The following is a 20918-nucleotide window of genomic DNA, read 5'->3' as shown; positions in this document are numbered from 1 at the left end:
CAAATCAGGGTGTCCTATTACTGTTTTAGGATATGAAGTGTATAATTCTTACTTTTTTTATTCAACCAAACCTTTTAGTTGATGATTCAATATAGAATTGCACTCCAGAGAGCAGTTCAAAGTGAACTGGTAAATGAAAAATGGAAAAACAATAAATTCGATTTTTTTTCAAACGAACTCAGATATTTGAAAGTTTGATATGAAAATATAGGTTTTCAAATAAGCTGAATCCATTGCGAGCATTCTCGAAAGCCTATCTCTCACCGTTCAGATTTTCATTTTGGAAATGTCATTTTTCAAAAGTTGAAAATTTCAATCTGCAATATCTCTTGTTATATTCGTTCGATCCAATTCGGAATTCGATTTTTTTTCAAACGAACTCAGATATTTGAAAGTTTGATATGAAAATATGGGTTTTCAAATAAGCTGAATCCATTGCGGGCATTCTCGAAAGCCTATCTCTCACCGTTCAGATTTTCATTTTGGAAATGTCATTTTTCAAAAGTTGAAAATTTCAATCTGCAATATCTCTTGTTATATTCGTCTGATCCAATTGGGATTTCCGGTTTCGTAATCAGCATTGATAAGGCTTCCATTCCAGCTCAAAAATTAAATATAGAAAATCTCGATTTTTTTGGTCAAAAATGAGCAATGGCTTAGACCCCCCCCAAAATGACCTATTTGCTCCTCTGCATAAAAATCAGGATGTCCTACTACTGTCTTAGGATATGAAGTGTATAGTACTTACTTTTTTGATTCAACCAAACTTAACAGTTGATGGTTCAATAGAGAATTGCACTCCAGAGAGCAGTTCAAAGTGAACTGGAAAATGAAAAATGGAAAAACAATAAATTCCATTTTTTTTTAAACGAACTCAGATATTTGAAAGTTTGATATGAAAATAAAGGTTTTCAAATAAGCTGAATCTATTGCGAGTATTCTCAAAAGCCTATCTCTCACCGTTCAGATTTTCATTTTGGAAATGTCATTTTTCAAAAGTTGCGAATTTCAATCTGCAATATCTCTTGTTATATTCGTTTGATCCAATTCGGATTTCCGGTTTCGTAATCAGCATTGATAAGGCTTCCATTCCAGCTCAAAAACTAAATATCGAAAATCTCGATTTTTTGGGTCAAAAATGAGCAAGGGGTTAGACCCCCCTAAAATGACCTATTTGCTCTTCTGCCTGAAAATCAGGAAGTTCAACTACTGTCTTAGGATATGGAGTGTATAATACTTACTTTTTTGATTCAACCAAACTTAACAGTTGATGGTTCAATAGAGAATTGCACTCCAGAGAGCAGTTCAAAGTGAACTGGAAAATGAAAAATGGAAAAACAATAAATTCGATTTTTTTTCAAACGAACTCAGATATTTGAAAGTTTGATATGAAAATATGGGTTTTCAAATAAGCTGAATCCATTGCGGGCATTCTCGAAAGCCTATCTCTCACCGTTCAGATTTTCATTTTGGAAATGTCATTTTTCAAAAGTTGAAAATTTCAATCTGCAATATCTCTTGTTATATTCGTTTGATCCAATTCGGATTTCCGGTTTCGTAATCAGCATTGATAAGGCTTCCATTCCAGATCAAGAACTAAATATCGAAAATCTCGATTTTTTGGGTCAAAAATGAGCAAGGGCTTAGACCCCCCTAAAATGACCTATTTGCTCCTCTGCATAAAAATCAGGGTGTCCTACTACTGTCTTAGGATATGGAGTGTGTAGAACTTACTTTTTCGATTCAACCAAACCTAACAGTTGATGATTCAATAGAGAACTGCACTCCAGAGAGCAGTTCAAAGTGAACTGGAAAATGAAAAATGGAAAAACAATAAATTCGATTTTTTTTCAAACAAAGTCAGATATTTGAAAGTTTATCATGAAAATATAGGTTTACAAGTGAGCTGAATCCATTGCGAGCATTCTGGAAAGCCTATCTCTCACCGATCATATTTTCATTTTGGAAATGTCATTTTTCAAAAGTTGAAAATTTCAATCTGCAATATCTCTTGTTATATTCGTCTGATCCAATTGGGATTTCTGGTTTCGTTATCAGCATTGATCAGGCTTCCATTCCAGCTCAACAACTAAATATCGAAAATCTCGATTTTTTGGGTCAAAAATGAGCAAGGGGTTAGACCCCCCTAAAATGACCTATTTGCTCCTCTGCATACAAATCAGGGTGTCCTACTACTGTTTTAGGATATTGAGTGTATGATACTCACTTTGTTGATTCCACCAAACTAAACAGTTGATGATTCAATAGAGAATTGCACTAGAGAGCAGTTCAAATTGAACTGGAAAATGAAAAATGGAAAAACAATAAATTCGATTTTTCTTCAAACAACGTCGGATATTTGAAAGTTCCTCATGAAAATATAGGTTTTCGAATATGCTGAATCTATAGCAAGTATTCCTGAAAGCCTATCTCTCTCCGTTCAGATTTTCATCTTGAAAATGTCATTTTTCAAAAGTTGCAAATCTCAATCTGCAATATCTCTTGTTATATTCGTCTGATCCAATTGGGATTTCTGGTTTCGTTATCAGCATTGATCAGGAATCCATTCCAGCTCAACAACAAAATATCGTAAATCTCGATTTTTTGGGTCAAAAATGAGCAAGGGCTTAGACCTCCCTAAAATGACCTATTTGCTCCTCTGCATACAAATCAGGGTGTCCTACTACTGTTTTAGGATATGGAGTGTATAATACTTACTTTTTTGATTCAACCAAACCTAACAATTGATGATTCAATAGAGAATTGCACTCCAGAGAGCAGTTCAAAGTGAACTGGAAAATGAAAAATGGAAAAACAATAAATTCGATTTTTTTTTCAAACGAACTCAGATATTTGAAAGTTTGATATGAAAATATAGGTTTTCAAATAAGCTGAATCCATTGAGAGCATTCTCAAAAGCCTTGTAAGGATATTGTTAAGGCTGAGGCCATTTGATTATAGTATAAAACTTCTTGTTATACACATGTTGTATGTATGTGATTGTTCTGTATCGAAGTCAACGTTCAGTCATCGTTGAACCTGCCTGTAATAAAGTTACCTAGTTGTGTTTCATAATAAATTAAATTAATACATCCAGCAGTCTCGTTATTTAAAAAATATATTTAAATACGGAAATAAAACCGTTACATGGTGTCAGGTGTTGTGATTTTTCCGATAATTATTCGAGGATTATATAAATATGGAAGGATTCAGAATCCCACCTGCTATGGAATTTTCGGGAAACATGGGACAAAATTGGGCCACATGGATTCAAAAATTCGAATTATATATGTTAGCTGCCGTGGATACGGATGCTTCTGAAGAAAAAAAGGTGGCAATATTCCTGAATTTAATCGGAGATGCAGGTTTGGAAATTTTTAATACCTTGAAGTTAAAAATTTCTTCTGCAAAACTGGAGGATGTAAAGGCGGCATTCAAGAAGTATTGCGAACCAAAGAAGAATGTGGTGTTCGACCGTTTTAAATTTTTGAGCTGCACTCAGAAGGATGGCCAGTCGATAACGAGTTTCATTACGGAAATAAAAACTCTGGTGAAAAACTGCGAGTACACCAATGAAGATGAGATGGTCAGGGACAAGATCATAATGGGAATGAAGGACGATAACCTGCGAGAGAAGCTGCTGCAGAATGAGAGCTTGTCACTGAAGAAAACTGAGGAAATTTGCAACATCATGGAGATTAGCCGGCAGCAAGCAAGTGTGATCACTGGTAATCAGCCAAAGCCGGATTATGCCGTTGATGCTGTTACTCAGAAGAGATTAAATAAGTTAAGTAATAGAAATAGTTACAATAAATCATTCATAAAATGTCAAAGATGTGGATATAAACATGACAATCGTAAATGTCCTGCTTTTGGTAAAACTTGCTCATATTGTAAAAAACACAATCATTTTTCTTATTAAAAAATTCAAATGATAAAAATAAAAAGAAAAAGAAACCAGAAATATCTCCAGTGGAAACTATTTCATTATGTGAAGAGGTTGACAATTTGTTTATTGATACAATACATATTGATCAGTTGAAATCCAAATTAAGCGATTGTTCTAATGAAGAAATGTTAGCTGAAAATATAATGATTAATAATGCAATTATATGTTTTAAGTTGGATACTGGAGCAGAGTGTAATGTACTTCCACGAAGGTCTACTGTACAAAAATTGGCTCACTGGATGGAATTGCCCCTGCTAACGTTAACTTGATGGCATTTGGAAGAAAAATGGTGCAAGTAAGAGGATTGGTAAGGTTGAGTTGTATCATTAGAGACAGAAAATCAGATGTATCTTTTTATATTGTTGATGGTGCAGATAAACCAATATTGGGTTTGAAGGCTTGCTTAGATTTTAACTTGATAAAGCATATAAGTTCATTAACAAAGACTAATTTAAAATCAAAAAATGATATAGTATTGGAATATAATGGAGTTTTTAATAATTTAGGATGTTTTCCTGGAAAACCTTGCAAATTAATTCTGGATGATAAAGCAATTCCTGTTATACACAGTTCTCGGACAATTCCACAAAAACTAATGCCCAAATTAAAAGAGTCATTGGATAATTTAGAACAAAACGGTGTTATATGTCGGCAAATCGAGCCAACTGATTGGGTTAACAATATAGTTATCACAGAAAAGAAAGACAAAAATTTAAGGATTTGCCTTGATCCATCCGATTTGAATAAATGTTTGAAACGCGAGCATTATCAAATTCCATCTCCCGATCAAATATTGGCTAGTTTGAATAATAAGAAATATTTTTCGGTATTAGATTTAAGAGATTCTTTTTACCAAATACCGTTAGATGAAGAATCGTCAAAATTGTGTACGTTTGCTACTCCATATGGTAGATATAGGTTTCTTCGTTTGCCCTTCGGAATAAATACTTCCGCGGAAATTTTCCAACGCAAGAATGTTGAAATATTCGGTAATGTTTTGGATGATGGTATATATATAGATGATTTAATTATCTCAGGTTCGACAGAAGAGGAGCATGATGAAAAATTACAGAAAGTTTTAGAGATTGCAAAAAAATATGGTATAACTTTCAATAAAGATAAATTTCAGTATAAAAAGTTAGAGTTAAAAATTTTAGGCTTTATCATATCGGAGAAAGGCATTAAGGTAGACCCACAGCGAACCGAGGCTATAGAAAAAATGAAAATTCCCACTAATAAGAAAGAATTGCTCAGATTTTTAGGTATTATAAAATATTTAGGAAAGTTTTGTCCAAATTTATCAGCGGTATCAGCGCCCTTGAGACAGCTTACATTTGAGAATGTCTTATTTCAATGGGAACCAACACACACGGAAACAGTAAATAAAATTAAAAATTTGATTATACAAGCTCCAACTCTGGCACATTTTGATGTCAATAAAGAGGTTATCATACAGTGTGATGCGTCTATGGATGGTTTCGGTGCTTGCCTTATGCAGGATGGAAAGCCAGTGGCATTTGCCTCTAGAACTTTGTCTGATACAGAAAAGAGATATGCGAATATTGAACGGGAGTTGAGTTCTATTGTCTTTGCTGTTGAAAAGTTCAACTATTTTGTATATGGTCGGCAAGTAAGAATTCATACTGATCAGAAACCGCTAGTCAATATTTTCAGAAAAGATATTAATAAAGTATCTTCTCGGTTACAGAGATTATTATATAGATTAATGAAATATGATTCAAAAGTAGAATATTTACCAGGAAAACAGATGTTCATTGCTGATGCTCTATCTCGTGCTAGTTTGGTAGATCCTACATTTAGAGATCATGAAGAAATTCATGTTCACAGTTTGAAAGAGTTATTGCCTATATCTGATAAAAAATTATCTGAACTAACGTTATCGACGAATAATGATGAAACTCTTGTTAAATTAAAGCAATGTCTTAGGAATGGATGGAAGAATTATAGAAAATTACCTGATGAATTGAGAATTTATCAAAGCATTAGAGATCAAATTTCTGAGTGTGAGGATTTGTTATTTTATGGAGATAGATTTATTATACCTAAATGCATGAGAACTGAAATGTTGAGGAAACTACATGAGGGTCATCTTGGTATTAATAAATGTAGAGCTAGAGCTCGTGAATGCTTATTTTGGCCGGGTATGTCAAAAGAAATTCAAGAATATATTCTTAAATGTGAAACTTGTAAATATTTCCAAAATAAAAATGCAAAACAGCCATTGTTACCCCATGAGTTACCAAATAGGCCTTGGGATAAAATAGGCATTGATATTTTCGATTTCAAAAATAAATCTTACCTTGCGATTATCGATTACTATTCCAAATGGATTGACTTTAAATTTATAAAATCGAAAAATATTAGAGACGTAATAAACTGCCTTATGGAAGTGTTTGCTATTTTTGGATTTCCAAACAAAATAATGTCTGATAATAATCCCTTTAATTCGTTCATTTTTAAAAAGTTTGCTGAAGACTATAATGTCAGACTGATTTTTGCTAGTCCACATTACCCCAGAAGCAACGGAATGGCTGAGAAAGCTGTAAATATATGTAAAGGTATTTTAAATAAATCAAGTGCTGATAATGGTAACATTAGTTTATATTTGCTCAAATATCGTAACACTCCTATACCCGATCTTGGTTTGTCGCCTGCACAGTTGTTTTTAAGTAGACGTCTCAAGGATACAATTCCAACAAAAGATTCCTTACTTAAACCAAAATTGATTAATTCTAGAAACTTTCGACAAAATATCATTAACCGTCAAACTAAACAAAAATTTTATTATGATCGTAACAGTCGACCTTTGAAGGAAAAGAAGAATAAAAATATCTTTTTTAGAAAAAATAATTCATGGAATGAAGGTAGAATTGTCTCTAAGTGTAATGAACCTAGGTCTTTCTTGGTTTCAGATGAAAATAATAGATTATTCAGAAGGAATAGGGAACACTTTATATATCGAAATATTTCAAGTGATTCTGACTCTGATGGAAACAAAAGTGACTATAATAATTATGCAAATAATGATTGTGATAAAGTTTCACCTTATTGTTTGAGGTATAGAAATTTGTTGAGAAAACCAGATAGGTTTCCAAATTAGGTTTAGATATTTGATTTGTAAAATTTTGGGTTAATTTTTTCAATTGTTAGTAGTTGATATTAATTTGTGTTGTTAATTTTAGGAATTTAACATTTTTGAACTGAAAAGGGGGGATGTAAGGATATTGTTAAGGCTGAGGCCATTTGATTATAGTATAAAACTTCTTGTTATACACATGTTGTATGTATGTGATTGTTCTGTATCGAAGTCAACGTTCAGTCATCGTTGAACCTGCCTGTAATAAAGTTACCTAGTTGTGTTTCATAATAAATTAAATTAATACATCCAGCAGTCTCGTTATTTAAAAAATATATTTAAATACGGAAATAAAACCGTTACAAGCCTATCTCTCACCGTTCAGATTTTCATTTTGGAAATGTCATTTTTCAAAAGTTGAAAATTTCAATCTGCAATATGTCTTGTTATATTCGTCTGATCCAATTCGGAAATCCGGTTTCGTAATCAGCATTGATAAGGCTTGCATTCCAGCTTAAAAACTAAATATCGAAAATCTCGATTTTTTGGGTCAAAAATGAGCAAGGGGTTAGACCCCCCTAAAATGACCTATTTGCTCTTCTGCCTGAAAATCAGGAAGTTCAACAACTGTCTTAGGATATGGAGTGTATGATACTTACTTTGTTGATTCCACCAAACTAAACAGTTGATGATTCAATAGAGAATTGCACTCCAGAGAGCAGTTCAAATTGAACTGGAAAATGAAAAATGGAAAAACAATAAATTCGATTTTTCTTTAAACAACGTCGGATATTTGAAAGTTCATCATGAAAATATAGGTTTTCGAATATGCTGAATCTATAGCAAGTATTCCTGAAAGTCTATCTCTCTCCGTTCAGATTTTCATCTTGAAAATGGCATTTTTAAAAAGTTGCAAATTTCAATCTGCAATATCTCTTGTTATATTCGTCTGATCCAATTGGGATTTCTGGTTTCGTTATCAGCATTGATCAGGCCTCCATTCCAGCTCAACAACTAAATATCGAAAATCTCGATTTTTTGGGTCAAAAATGAGCAAGGGGTTAGACCCCCCTAAAATGACCTATTTGCTCCTCTGCATAAAAATCAGGGTGTCCTACTACTGTCTTAGGATATGGAGTGTATAGAACTTACTTTTTTGATTCAACCAAACCTAACAGTTGATGATTCAATAGAGAATTGCACTCCAGAGAGCAGTTCAAAGTGAACTGGAAAATGAAAAATGGAAAAAAAATGAATTCTTTTTTTTTTAAGAAAGTCAGATATTTGAAAGTTTATCATGAAAATATAGTTTTTCAAATAAGCTGAATCCATTGCGAGCATTTTCGAAAGCCTATCTCTCACCGTTCAGATTTTCATTTTGGAAATGTCATTTATCAAAAGTTGAAAATTTCAATCTGCAATATCTCTTGTTATATTCGTTTGATCCAATTCGGATTCCCGGTTTCGTAATCAGCATTGATAAGGCTTCCATTCCAGCTCAAAAACTAAATATCGAAAATCTCGATTGTTTGGGTCAAAAATGAGCAAGGGCTTAGACCCCCCTAAAATGACCTATTTGCTCCTCTGCATAAAAATCAAAAATGAGCAAGGGCTTAGACCCCCCTAAAATGACCTATTTGCTCCTCTGCATAAATATCAGGGTGTCCTACTACTGTCTTAGGATATGGAGTGTATGATACTTACTTTGTTGATTCCACCAAACTGAACAGTTGATGATTTAATAGAGAATTGCACTCCAGAGAGCAGTTCAAATTGAACTGGAAAATGAAAAATGGAAAAACAATAAATTCGATTTTTCTTCAAACAACGTCCGATATTTGAAAGTTCATCATGAAAATATAGGTTTTCGAATATGCTGAATCTATAGCAAGTATTCCTGAAAGCCTATCTCTCTCCGTTCAGATTTTCATCTCGAAAATGGCATTTTTCAAAAGTTGCAAATTTCAATCTGCAATATCTCTTGTTATATTCCTCTGATCCAATTGGGATTTCCGGTTTCGTAATCAGCATTGATCAGGCTTCCATTCCAGCTCAACAACTAGATATCGAAAATCTCGATTTTTTTGGGTCAAAAATGAGCAAGGGCTTAGACCCCCCTAAAATGACCTATTTGCTCCTCCGCTTACAAATCAGGGTGTCCTACTACTGTCTTAGGATATGGAGTGTATAATACTTACTTTTTAGATTCAACCAAACCTAACAGTTGATGATTCAATAGAGAATTGCACTCCAGAGAGCAGTTCAAAGTGAACTGGAAAATGAAAAATCGAAAAAAAATGAATTCTTTTTTTTTTAAGAAAGTCAGATATTTGAAAGTTTATCATGAAAATATAGTTTTTCAAATAAGCTGAATCCATTGCGAGCATTTTCGAAAGCCTATCTCTCACCGTTCAGATTTTCATTTTGGAAATGTCATTTATCAAAAGTTGAAAATTTCAATCTGCAATATCTCTTGTTATATTCGTTTGATCTTATTCGGATTCCCGGTTTCGTAATCAGCATTGATAAGGCTTCCATTCCAGCTCAAAAACTAAATATCGAAAATCTCGATTGTTTGGGTCAAAAATGAGCAAGGGCTTAGACCCCCCTAAAATGACCTATTTGCTCCTCTGCATAAAAATCAGGGTGTCCTACTACTGTCTTAGGATATGGAGTGTATGATACTTACTTTGTTGATTCCACCAAACTAAACAATTGATGATTCAATAGAGAATTGCACTCCAGAGAGCAGTTCAAATTGAACTGGAAAATGAAAAATGGAAAACCAATAAATTCGATTTTTTTTTTACGAAGCCAGATATTTGGAAGTTTGATATGAAAATATAGGTTTTTAAATAAGCTGAATCCATTGCGAGCATTCTCAAAAGCCTATCTCTCACCGTTCAGATTTTCATTTTGGAAATGTCATTTATCAAAAGTTGAAAATTTCAATCTGCAATATCTCTTGTTATATTCGTTTGATCCAATTCGGATTCCCGGTTTCGTAATCAGCATTGATAAGGCTTCCATTCCAGCTCAAAAACTAAATATCGAAAATCTCGATTTTTTGGGTCAAAAATGAGCAAGGGCTTAGACCCCCTAAAATGACCTATTTGCTCCTCTGCATAAAAATCAGGGTGTCCTACTGTCTTAGGATATGGAGTGTATAGAACTTACTCTTTTGATTCAACCAAACCTAACAGTTGATGATTCAATAGAGAATTGCACTCCAGAGAGCAGTTCAAAGTGAAATGGAAAATGAAAAATGGAAAAACAATAAATTCGATTTTTGTTCAAACGAACTCAGATATTTGAAAGCTTGATATGAAAATATAGGTTTTCGAATATGCTGAATCTATAGCAAGTATTCCTGAAAGCCTATCTCCCTCCGTTCAGATTTTCATCTGGAAAATGGCATTTTTCAAAAGTTGAAAATTTCAATCTGCAATATCTCTTGTTATATTCGTCTGATCCAATTGGGATTTCCAGTTTCGTAATCAGCATTGATAAGGCTTCCATTCCAGCTAAAAAACTAAATATCGAAAATCTCGATTTTTTTGGTCAAAAATGAGCAAGGGCTTAGACCCCCCTGAAATGACCTATTTGCTCCTCTGCATACAAATCAGGGTGTCCTATTACTGTTTTAGGATATGGAGTGTATAAAACTTACTTTTTGATTCAACCAGACCTAACAGTTGATGATTCAATAGAGAATTGCACTCCAGAGAGCAGTTCAAAGTGAACTGGTAAATGAAAAATGGAAAAACAATAAATTCGATTTTTTTTCAAACGAACTCAGATATTTGAAAGTTTGATATGAAAATATAGGTTTTCAAAGAAGCTGAATCCATTGCGAGCATTCTCAGAAGCCTATCTCTCACCGTTCAGATTTTCATTTTGGAAATGTCATTTTTCAAAAGTTGAAAATTTCAATCTGCAATATCTCTTGTTATATTCGTCTGATCGAATTGGGATTTCCGGTTTCGTTATCAGCATTGATCAGACTTTCATTCCAGCTCAAAAACTAAATATCGAAAATCTCGATTTTTTTGGTCAAAAATGAGCAAGGGCTTAGACCCCCCTAAAATGACCTATTTGCTCCTCTGCATACAAATCAGGGTGTCCTATTACTGTTTTAGGCTATGGAGCGTATAAAACTTACTTTTTTGATTCAACCAAACCTAACAGTTGATGATTCAATAGAGAATTGCACTCCAGAGAGCAGTTCAAAGTGAACTGGTAAATGAAAAATGGAAAAACAATAAATTCGATTTTTTTTCAAACGAACTCAGATATTTGAAAGTTTGATATGAAAATATAGGTTTTCAAATAAGCTGAATCCATTGCGAGCATTCTCAGAAGCCTATCTCTCACCGTTCAGATTTTCATTTTGGAAATGTCATTTTTCAAAAGTTGAAAATTTCAATCTGCAATATCTCTTGTTATATTCGTCTGATCCAATTGGGATTTCCAGATTCGTTATCAGCATTGATCAGGCTTCCATTCCAGCTCAAAAACTTGATATCGAAAATCTCGATTTTTTGGGTCTAAATGAGCAAGGGGTTAGACCCCTCTAAAAATACCTATTTGCTCTTCTGCCTGAAAATCAGGAAGTTCTACTACTGTCTTAGGATATGGAGTGTATGATACTTACTTTGTTGATTCCACCAAACTAAACAGTTGATGATTCAATAGAGAATTGCACTCCAGAGAGCAGTTCAAATTGAACTGGAAAATGAAAAATGGAAAAACAATAAATTCGATTTTTCTTTGAACAACGTCGGATATTTGAAAGTTCATCATGAAAATGAAGGTTTTCGAATATGCTGAATATATAGCAAGTATTCCTGAAAGCCTATCTCTCTCCGTTCAGATTTTCATCTTGAAAATGGCATTTATCAAAAGTCGCAAATTTCAATCTACAATATCTCTTGTTATATTCGTGTGATCCAATTGGGATTTCTGGTTTCGTTATCAGCATTGATCCGGCTTCCATTTCAGCTCAACAACTAAATATCGAAAATTTCGATTTTTTGGGTCAAAAATGAGCAAGGGCTTAGACCACCCCTAAAATGACCTATTTGCTCTTCTGCATACAAATCAGGGTGTCCTACTACTGTTTTAGGATATGGAGTGTATAATACTTACTTTTTTGATTCAACCAAACCTAACAGTTGATGATTCAATAGAGAATTGCACTCCAGAGAGCAGTTCAAAGTGAACTGGTAAATGAAAAATGGAAAAACAATAAATTCGATTTTTTTTCAATCGAACTCAGATATTTGAAAGTTTGATATGAAAATATAGGTTTTAAAATAAGCTGAATCAATTTCGAGCATTCTCAAAAGCCTATCTCTCACCGTTCAGATTTTCATTTTGGAAATGTCAGTTTTCCAAAGTTGAAAATTTCAATCTGCAATATCTCTTGTTATATTCGTCTGATCCAATTGGGATTTCCGGTTTCGTAATCAGCATTGATGAGGCTTCCATTCCAGCTCAAAAACTAAATATCGAAAATCTCGATTTTTTTGGTCAAAAATGAGCAAGGGCTTAGACCCCCCTTAAATGACTTATTTGCTCCTCTGCATATAAATCAGGGTGTCCTACTACTGTTTTAGGATATGGACTGTATAATACTTACTTTTTTGATTCAACCAAACCTAACAGTTGATGATTCAATAGAGAATTGCACTCCAGAGAGCAGTTCAAAGTGAACTGGTAAATGAAAAATGGAAAAACAATAAATTCGATTTTTTTTCAATCGAACTCAGATATTTGAAAGTTTGATATGAAAATATAGGTTTTAAAATAAGCTGAATCAATTTCGAGCATTCTCAAAAGCCTATCTCTCACCGTTCAGATTTTCATTTTGGAAATGTCATTTTTCAAAAGTTGAAAATTTCAATCTGCAATATCTCTTGTTATATTCGTCTGATCCAATTGAGATTTCGGGTTTCGTTATCAGCATTGATCAGGCTTCCATTCCAGCTCAACAACTAAATATAGAAAATCCCGATTTTTTGGGTCAAAAATGAGCAAGGACTTAGACCCCCCTAAAATGACCTATTTGCTCCTCTGCATAAAAATCAGGGTGTCCCACTACTGTCTTAGGATATGGAGTGTATAATACTTACTTTTTTGATTCAACCAAACCTAACAGTTGATGATTCAATAGAGAATTGCACTCCAGAGAGCAGTTCAAAGTGAACTGGAAAATGAAAAATGGAAAAACAATTAATTCGATTTTTTTTTTAAACAAAGTCAGATATTTGAAAGTTTATCATGAAAACATAGGTTTTCAAATAAGCTGAATCCATTGAGAGCATTCTGGAAAGCCTATCTCTCACCGTTCAGATTATCATTTTGGAAATGTCATTTTTCAAAAGTTGAAAATTTCAATCTGCAATATCTCTTGTTATATTCGTCTGATCCAATTGGGATTTCCGGTTTCGTTATCAGCATTGATCAGGCTTCCATTCGAGCTCAAAAACTTAATATCGAAAATCTCGATTTTTTGGGTCAAAAATGAGCAATGGGTTAGACCCCCCTAAAATGACCTATTTGCTCTTCTGCCTGAAAATCAGGAAGTTCAACTACTGTCTTAGGATATAGGGTGTATGATACTTACTTTGTTGATTCCACCAAACTAAACAGTTGATGATTCAATAGAGATTTGCACTCCAGAGAGCAGTTCAAATTGAACTGGAAAATGAAAAATGGAAAAACAATAAATTCGATTTTTCTTTAAACAACGTCGGATATTTGAAAGTTCATCATGAAAATAAAGGTTTTCGAATATGCTGAATCTATAGCAAGTATTCCTGAAAGCCTATCTCTCTCCGTTCAGATTTTCATCTTGAAAATGGCATTTTTCAAAAGTTGCAAATTTCAATCTACAATATCTCTTGTTATATTCGTGTGATCCAATTGGGATTTCTGGTTTCGTTATCAGCATTGATCCGGCTTCCATTCCAGCTCAACAACTAAATATCGAAAATTTCGATTTTTTGGGTCAAAAATGAGCAAGGGCTTAGACCTCCCCTAAAATGACCTATTTGCTCCTCTGCATACAAATCAGGTTGTCCTACTACTGTTTTAGGATATGGAGTGTATAATACTTACTTTTTTGATTCAACCAAACCTAACAGTTGATGATTCAATAGAGAATTGCACTCCAGAGAGCAGTTCAAAGTGAACTGGAAAATGAAAAATGGAAAAACAATAAATTCGATTTTTTTTTTCAAACGATCTCAGATATTTGAAAGTTTGATATGAAAATAAAGGTTTTCAAATAAGCTGAATCCATTGCGAGCATTCTCGAAAGCCTTTCTCTCACCGTTTAGATTTTCATTTTGGAAATGTCATTTTTCAAAAGTTGAAAATTTCAATCTGCAATATCTCTTGTTATATTCGTCTGATCCAATTGGGATTTCCGGTTTCGTAATCAGCATTGATAAGGCTTCCATTCCAGCTCAAAAACTAAATATCGAAAATCTCGATTTTTTGGGTCAAAAATGAGCAAGGGGTTAGACCCCCCTAAAATGACCTATTTGCTCTTCTGCCTGAAAATCAGGAAGTTCAACTACTGTCTTAGGATATGGAGTGTATGATACTAACTTTGTTGATTCCACCAAACTAAACAGTTGATGATTCAATAGAGATTTGCACTCCAGAGAGCAGTTCAAATTGAACTGGAAAATGAAAAATGGAAAAACAATAAATTCGATTTTTCTTTAAACAACGTCGGATATTTGAAAGTTCATCATGAAAATAAAGGTTTTCGAATATGCTGAATCTATAGCAAATATTCCTGAAAGCCTATCTCTCTCCGTTCAGATTTTCATCTTGAAAATGGCATTTTTCAAAAGTTGCAAATTTCAATCTGCAATATCTCTTGTTATATTCCTCTGATCCAATTGGGATTTCCGGTTTCGTAATCAGCATTGATCAGGCTCCCATTCCAGCTCAACAACTATATATAGAAAATCTCGATTTTTTGGGTCAAAAATGAGCAAGGGCTTAGACCCCCCTAAAATGACTTATTTGCTCCTCTGCATACAAATCAGGGTGTCCTACTACTGTTTTAGGATATGGAGTGTATAATACTTACTTTTTTGATTCAACCAAACCTAACAGTTGATGACTCAATAGAGAATTGCACTCCAGAGAGCAGTTCAAAGTGAACTGATAAATGAAAAATGGAAAAACAATAAATTATATTTTTTTCAAACGAACTCAGATATTTGAAAGTTTGATATGAAAATATAGGTTTTCAAATAAGCTGAATCCATTGCGAGCATTCTCAAAAGCCTATCTCTCACCGTTCATATTTTCATTTTGGAAATGTCATTTTTCAAAAGTTGAAAATTTCAATCTGCAATATCTCTTGTTATATTCGTCTGATTCAATTGGAATTCCCGGTTTCGTAATCAGCATTGATCAGGCTTCCATTCCAGCTCAAAAACTAAATATCTAAAATCTCGATTTTTTGGGTCAAAAATGAGCAAGGGGTTAGACCCCCCTAAAATGACCTATTTGCTCTTCTGCCTGAAAATCAGGAAGTTCAACTACTGTCTTAGGATATGGAGTGTATGATACTAACTTTGTTGATTCCACCAAACTAAACAGTTGATGATTCAGAAGAGAATTGCACTCCAGAGAGCAGTTCAAATTGAACTGGAAAATGAAAAATGGAAAAACAATAAATTCGATTTTTTTCAAACGAACTCAGATATTTGAAAGTTTGATATGAAATATAGGTTTTCAAAGAAGCTGAATCAATTTCGAGCATTCTCAAAAGCCTATCTCTCACCGTTCAGATTTTCATTTCGGAAATGTCATTTTTCAAAAGTTGAAAATTTCAATCTGCAATATCTCTTGTTATATTCGTCTGATTCAATTGGAATTCCCGGTTTCGTAATCAGCATTGATAAGGCTTCCATTCCAGCTCAGAAACTAAATATCGAAAATCTCGATTTTTTTGGTCAAAAATGAGCAAGGGCTTAGACCCCCCTAAAATGACCTATTTGCTCCTCTGCATACAAATCAGGGTGTCCTATTACTGTTTTAGGATATGGAGTGTATAATACTTACTTTTTTGATTCAACCAAACCTAACAGTTGATGATTCAATAGAGAATTGCACTCCAGAGAGCAGTTCAAAGTGAACTGGTAAATGAAAAATGGAAAAAACAATAAATTCGATTTTTTTTCAAACGAACTCAGATATTTTAAAATTTGATATGAAAATATAGGTTTTCAAATAAGCTGAATCCATTGCGAGCATTCTCAAAAGCCTATCTCTCACCGTTCAGATTTTCATTTTGGAAATGTCATTTTTCAAAAGTTGAAAATTTCAATCTGCAATATCTCTTGTTATATTCGTCTGATCCAATTAAGATTTCCGGTTTCGTTATCAGCATTGATCAGGCTTCCATTTCAGCTCAAAAACTTAATATCGAAAATCTCGATTTTTTGGGTCAAAAATGAGCAAGGGGTTAGACCCCCCTAAAATGACCTATTTGCTCTTCTGCCTGAAAATCAGGAAGTTCAACTACTGTCTTAGGATATGGAGTGTATGATACTTACTTTGTTGATTCCACCAAACTAAACAGTTGATGATTCGATAGAGAATTGCACTCCAGAGAGCAGTTCAAAGTGAACTGGAAAATGAAAAATGGAAAAACAATAAATTTGATTTTTCTTTGAACAACGTCGGAGATTTGAAAGTTCATCATGAAAATAAAGGTTTTCGAATATGCTGAATCTATAGCAAGTATTCCTGAAAGCCTATCTCTCACCGTTCAGATTTTCATTTTGGAAATGGCATTTTTCAAAAGTTGCAAATTTCAATCTACAATATCTCTTGTTATATTCGTGTGATCCAATTGGGATTTCTGGTTTCGTTATCAGCATTGATCCGGCTTCCATTCCAGCTCAACAACTAAATATCGAAAATTTCGATTTTTTGGGTCAAAAATGAGCAAGTGCTTAGACCCCCCTAAAATGACCTATTTGCTCTTCTGCCTGAAAATCAGGAAGTTCAACTACTGTCTTAGGATATGAAAATATAGGTTTTAAAATGAGCTGAATCAATTTCGAGCATTCTCAAAAGCTTATCTCTCACCGTTCAGATTTTCATTTTGGAAATGTCATTTTTCAAAAGTTGAAAATTTTAATCTGCAATATCTCTTGTTATATTCGTCTGATCCAATTGAGATTTCCGGTTTCGTAATCAGCATTGATAAGGCTTCCATTCCAGCTCAAAAACTAAATATCGAAAATCTCGATTTTTTTGGTCAAAAATGAGCAAGGGCTTAGACCCCCCTAAAATGACCTATTTGCTCCTCTGCATACAAATCAGGGTGTCCTATTACTGTTTTAGGATATGGAGTGTATAATACTTACTTTTTTGATTCAACCAAACCTAACAGTTGATGATTCAATAGAGAATTGCACTCCAGAGAGCAGTTCAAAGTGAACTGGTAAATGAAAAATGGAAAAACAATAAATTCGATTTTTTTTCAAACGAACTCAGATATTTGAAAGTTTGATATGAAAATATAGGTTTTCAAATAAGCTGAATCCATTGCGAGCATTCTCAAAAGCCTATCTCTCACCGTTCAGATTTTCATTTCGGAAATGTCATTTTTCAAAAGTTGAAAATTTAAATCTGCAATATCTCTTGTTATATTCGTCTGATCCAATTGGGATTTCTGGTTTCGTAATCAGCATTGATAAGGCTTCCATTCCAGCTCAAAAACTAAATATCGAAAATCTCGATTTTTTTGGTCAAAAATGAGCAAGGGCTTAGACCCCCCTTAAATGACCTATTTGCTCCTCTGCATACAAATCAGGGTGTCCTATTACTGTTTTAGGATATGGAGTGTATAATACTCACTTTTTTGATTCAACCAAACCTAACAGTTGATGATTCAATAGAGAATTGCACTCCAGAGAGCAGTTCAAAGTGAACTGGTAAATGAAAAATGGAAAAACAATAAATTCGATTTTTTTTCAAACGAACTCAGATATTTGAAAGTTTGATATGAAAATATAGGTTTTCAAATAAGCTGAATCCATTGCGAGCATTCTCAAAAGCCTATCTCTCACCGTTCAGATTTTCATTTTGGAAATGTCATTTTTCAAAAGTTGAAAATTTCAATCTGCAATATCTCTTGTTATATTCGTCTGATCCAATTAAGATTTCCGGTTTCGTTATCAGCATTGATCAGGCTCCCATTTCAGCTCAAAAACTTAATATCGAAAATCTCGATTTTTTGGGTCAAAAATGAGCAAGGGGTTAGACCCCCCTAAAATGACCTATTTGCTCTTCTGCCTGAAAATCAGGAAGTTCAACTACTGTCTTAGGATATGGAGTGTATGATACTTACTTTGTTGATTCCACCAAACTAAACAGTTGATGATTCGATAGAGAATTGCACTCCAGAGAGCAGTTCAAATTGAACTGGAAAATGAAAAATGGAAAAACAATAAATTCGATTTTCTTTAAACAACGTCGGAGATTTGAAAGTTCATCATGAAAATAAAGGTTTTCGAATATGCTGAATCTATAGCAAGTATTCCTGAAAGCCTATCTCTCACCGTTCAGATTTTCATTCTGGAAATGGCATTTTTCAAAAGTTGCAAATTTCAATCTACAATATCTCTTGTTATATTCGTGTGATCCAATTGGGATTTCTGGTTTCGTTATCAGCATTGATCCGGCTTCCATTCCAGCTCAACAACTAAATATCGAAAATTTCGATTTTTTGGGTCAAAAATGAGAAAGGGCTTAGACCCCCCTAAAATGACCTATTTGCTCTTCAGCCTGAAAATCAGGAAGTTCAACTACTGTCTTAGGATATGAAAATATAGGTTTTAAAATGTGCTGAATCAATTTCGAGCATTCTCAAAAGCCTATCTCTCACCGTTCAGATTTTCATTTTGGAAATGTCATTTTTCAAAAGTTGAAAATTTTAATCTGCAATATCTCTTGTTATATTCGTCTGATCCAATTGGGATTTCCGGTTTCGTAATCAGCATTGATAAGGCTTCCATTCCAGCTCAGAAACTAAATATCGAAAATCTCGATTTTTTTGGTCAAAAATGAGCAAGGGCTTAGACCCCCCTAAAATGACATATTTGCTCCTCTGCATACAAATCAGGGTGTCCTATTACTGTTTTAGGATATGGAGTGTATAATACTTACTTTTTTGATTCAACCAAACCTAACAGTTGATGATTCAATAGAGAATTGCACTCCAGAGAGCAGTTCAAAGTGAACTGGTAAATGAAAAATGGAAAAACAATAAATTCGATTTTTTTTCAAACGAACTCAGATATTTGAAAGTTTGATATGAAAATATAGGTTTTCAAATAAGCTGAATCCATTGCGAGCATTCTCAAAAGCCTATCTCTCACCGTTCAGATTTTCATTTTGGAAATGTCAATTTTCAAAAGTTGAAAATTTCAATCTGCAATATCTCTTGTTATATTCGTCTGATCCAATTAAGATTTCCGGTTTCGTTATCAGCATTGATCAGGCTCCCATTTCAGCTCAAAAACTTAATATCGAAAATCTCGATTTTTTGGGTCAAAAATGAGCAAGGGGTTAGACCCCCCTAAAATGACCTATTTGCTCTTCTGCCTGAAAATCAGGAAGTTCAACTACTGTCTTAGGATATGGAGTGTATGATACTTACTTTGTTGATTCCACCAAACTAAACAGTTGATGATTCGATAGAGAATTGCACTCCAGAGAGCAGTTCAAATTGAACTGGAAAATGAAAAATGGAAAAACAATAAATTCGATTTTTCTTTAAACAACGTCGGAGATTTGAAAGTTCATCATGAAAATAAAGGTTTTCGAATATGCTGAATCTATAGCAAGTATTCCTGAAAGCCTATCTCTCACCGTTCAGATTTTCATTTTGGAAATGGCATTTTTCAAAAGTTGCAAATTTCAATCTACAATATCTCTTGTTATATTCGTGTGATCCAATTGGGATTTCTGGTTTCGTTATCAGCATTGATCCGGCTTCCATTCCAGCTCAACAACTAAATATCGAAAATTTCGATTTTTTGGGTCAAAAATGAGCAAGGGCTTAGACCCCCCTAAAATGACCTATTTGCTCTTCAGCCTGAAAATCAGGAAGTTCAACTACTGTCTTAGGATATGAAAATATAGGTTTTAAAATGTGCTGAATCAATTTCGAGCATTCTCAAAAGCCTATCTCTCACCGTTCAGATTTTCATTTTGGAAATGTCATTTTTCAAAAGTTGAAAATTTTAATCTGCAATATCTCTTGTTATATTCGTCTGATCCAATTGGGATTTCCGGTTTCGTAATCAGCATTGATAAGGCTTCCATTCCAGCTCAAAAACTAAATATCGAAAATCTCGATTTTTTTGGTCAAAAATGAGCAAGGGCTTAGACCCCCCTAAAATGACCTATTTGCTCCTCTGCATACAAATCAGGGTGTCCTATTACTGTTTTAGGATATGGAGTGTATAATACTTACTTTTTTGATTCAACCAAACCTAACAGTTGATGATTCAATAGAGAATTGCACTCCAGAGAGCAGTTCAAAGTGAACTGGTAAATGAAAAATGGAAAAACAATAAATTCGATTTTTTTTCAAACGAACTCAGATATTTGAAAGTTTGATATGAAAATATAGGTTTTCAAATAAGCTGAATCCATTGCGAGCATTCTCAAAAGCCTATCTCTCACCGTTCAGATTTTCATTTTGGAAATGTCAATTTTCAAAAGTTGAAAATTTCCATCTGCAATATCTCTTGTTATATTCGTCTGATCCAATTAGGATTTCCGGTTTCGTTATCAGCATTGATCAGGCTTCCACTCCGGCTC

The 20918-nt window shown here is 33.7% G+C and overlaps 2 protein-coding genes across 2 annotated transcripts; both read left to right on the top strand.

The window, feature by feature from the left end:
* The first annotated feature begins 3199 nt into the window (after positions 1–3199).
* LOC123315426 lies at positions 3200–3922 on the top strand. The gene has a single exon (XM_044901115.1). The coding sequence runs from the start codon at positions 3200–3202 to the stop codon at positions 3920–3922; it is 723 nt and encodes a 240-aa protein (XP_044757050.1).
* A 313-nt stretch (positions 3923–4235) lies between these two features.
* On the top strand, positions 4236–7070 carry LOC123315425 (uncharacterized protein K02A2.6-like). The gene is made up of 2 exons (XM_044901113.1): positions 4236–6612; positions 6883–7070. The coding sequence occupies exons 1-2, from the start codon at positions 4236–4238 to the stop codon at positions 7068–7070; spliced, it is 2565 nt and encodes an 854-aa protein (XP_044757048.1).
* Positions 7071–20918: the final 13848 nt, after the last annotated feature.

Source organism: Coccinella septempunctata, chromosome 6, assembly GCF_907165205.1.
Source record: "Coccinella septempunctata chromosome 6, icCocSept1.1, whole genome shotgun sequence".
Lineage (NCBI taxonomy): Eukaryota > Metazoa > Arthropoda > Insecta > Coleoptera > Coccinellidae > Coccinella > Coccinella septempunctata.
Note: the sequence above shows the minus strand (reverse complement) of the source record. Positions and strands in the feature narration are given on the sequence as shown.

Coding starts and splice junctions, on each gene's coding strand:
- LOC123315426 (XM_044901115.1), top strand. CDS start 3,200: ATGGAAGGATTCAGAATCCCACCTGCTATGGAATTTTCGGGAAACATG.
- LOC123315425 (XM_044901113.1), top strand. CDS start 4,236: ATGGTGCAAGTAAGAGGATTGGTAAGGTTGAGTTGTATCATTAGAGAC. Junction 6,613..6,882: donor CACTCCTATACCCGATCTTG/GTTTGTCGCCTG, acceptor TCTTGGTTTCAG/ATGAAAATAATAGATTATTC.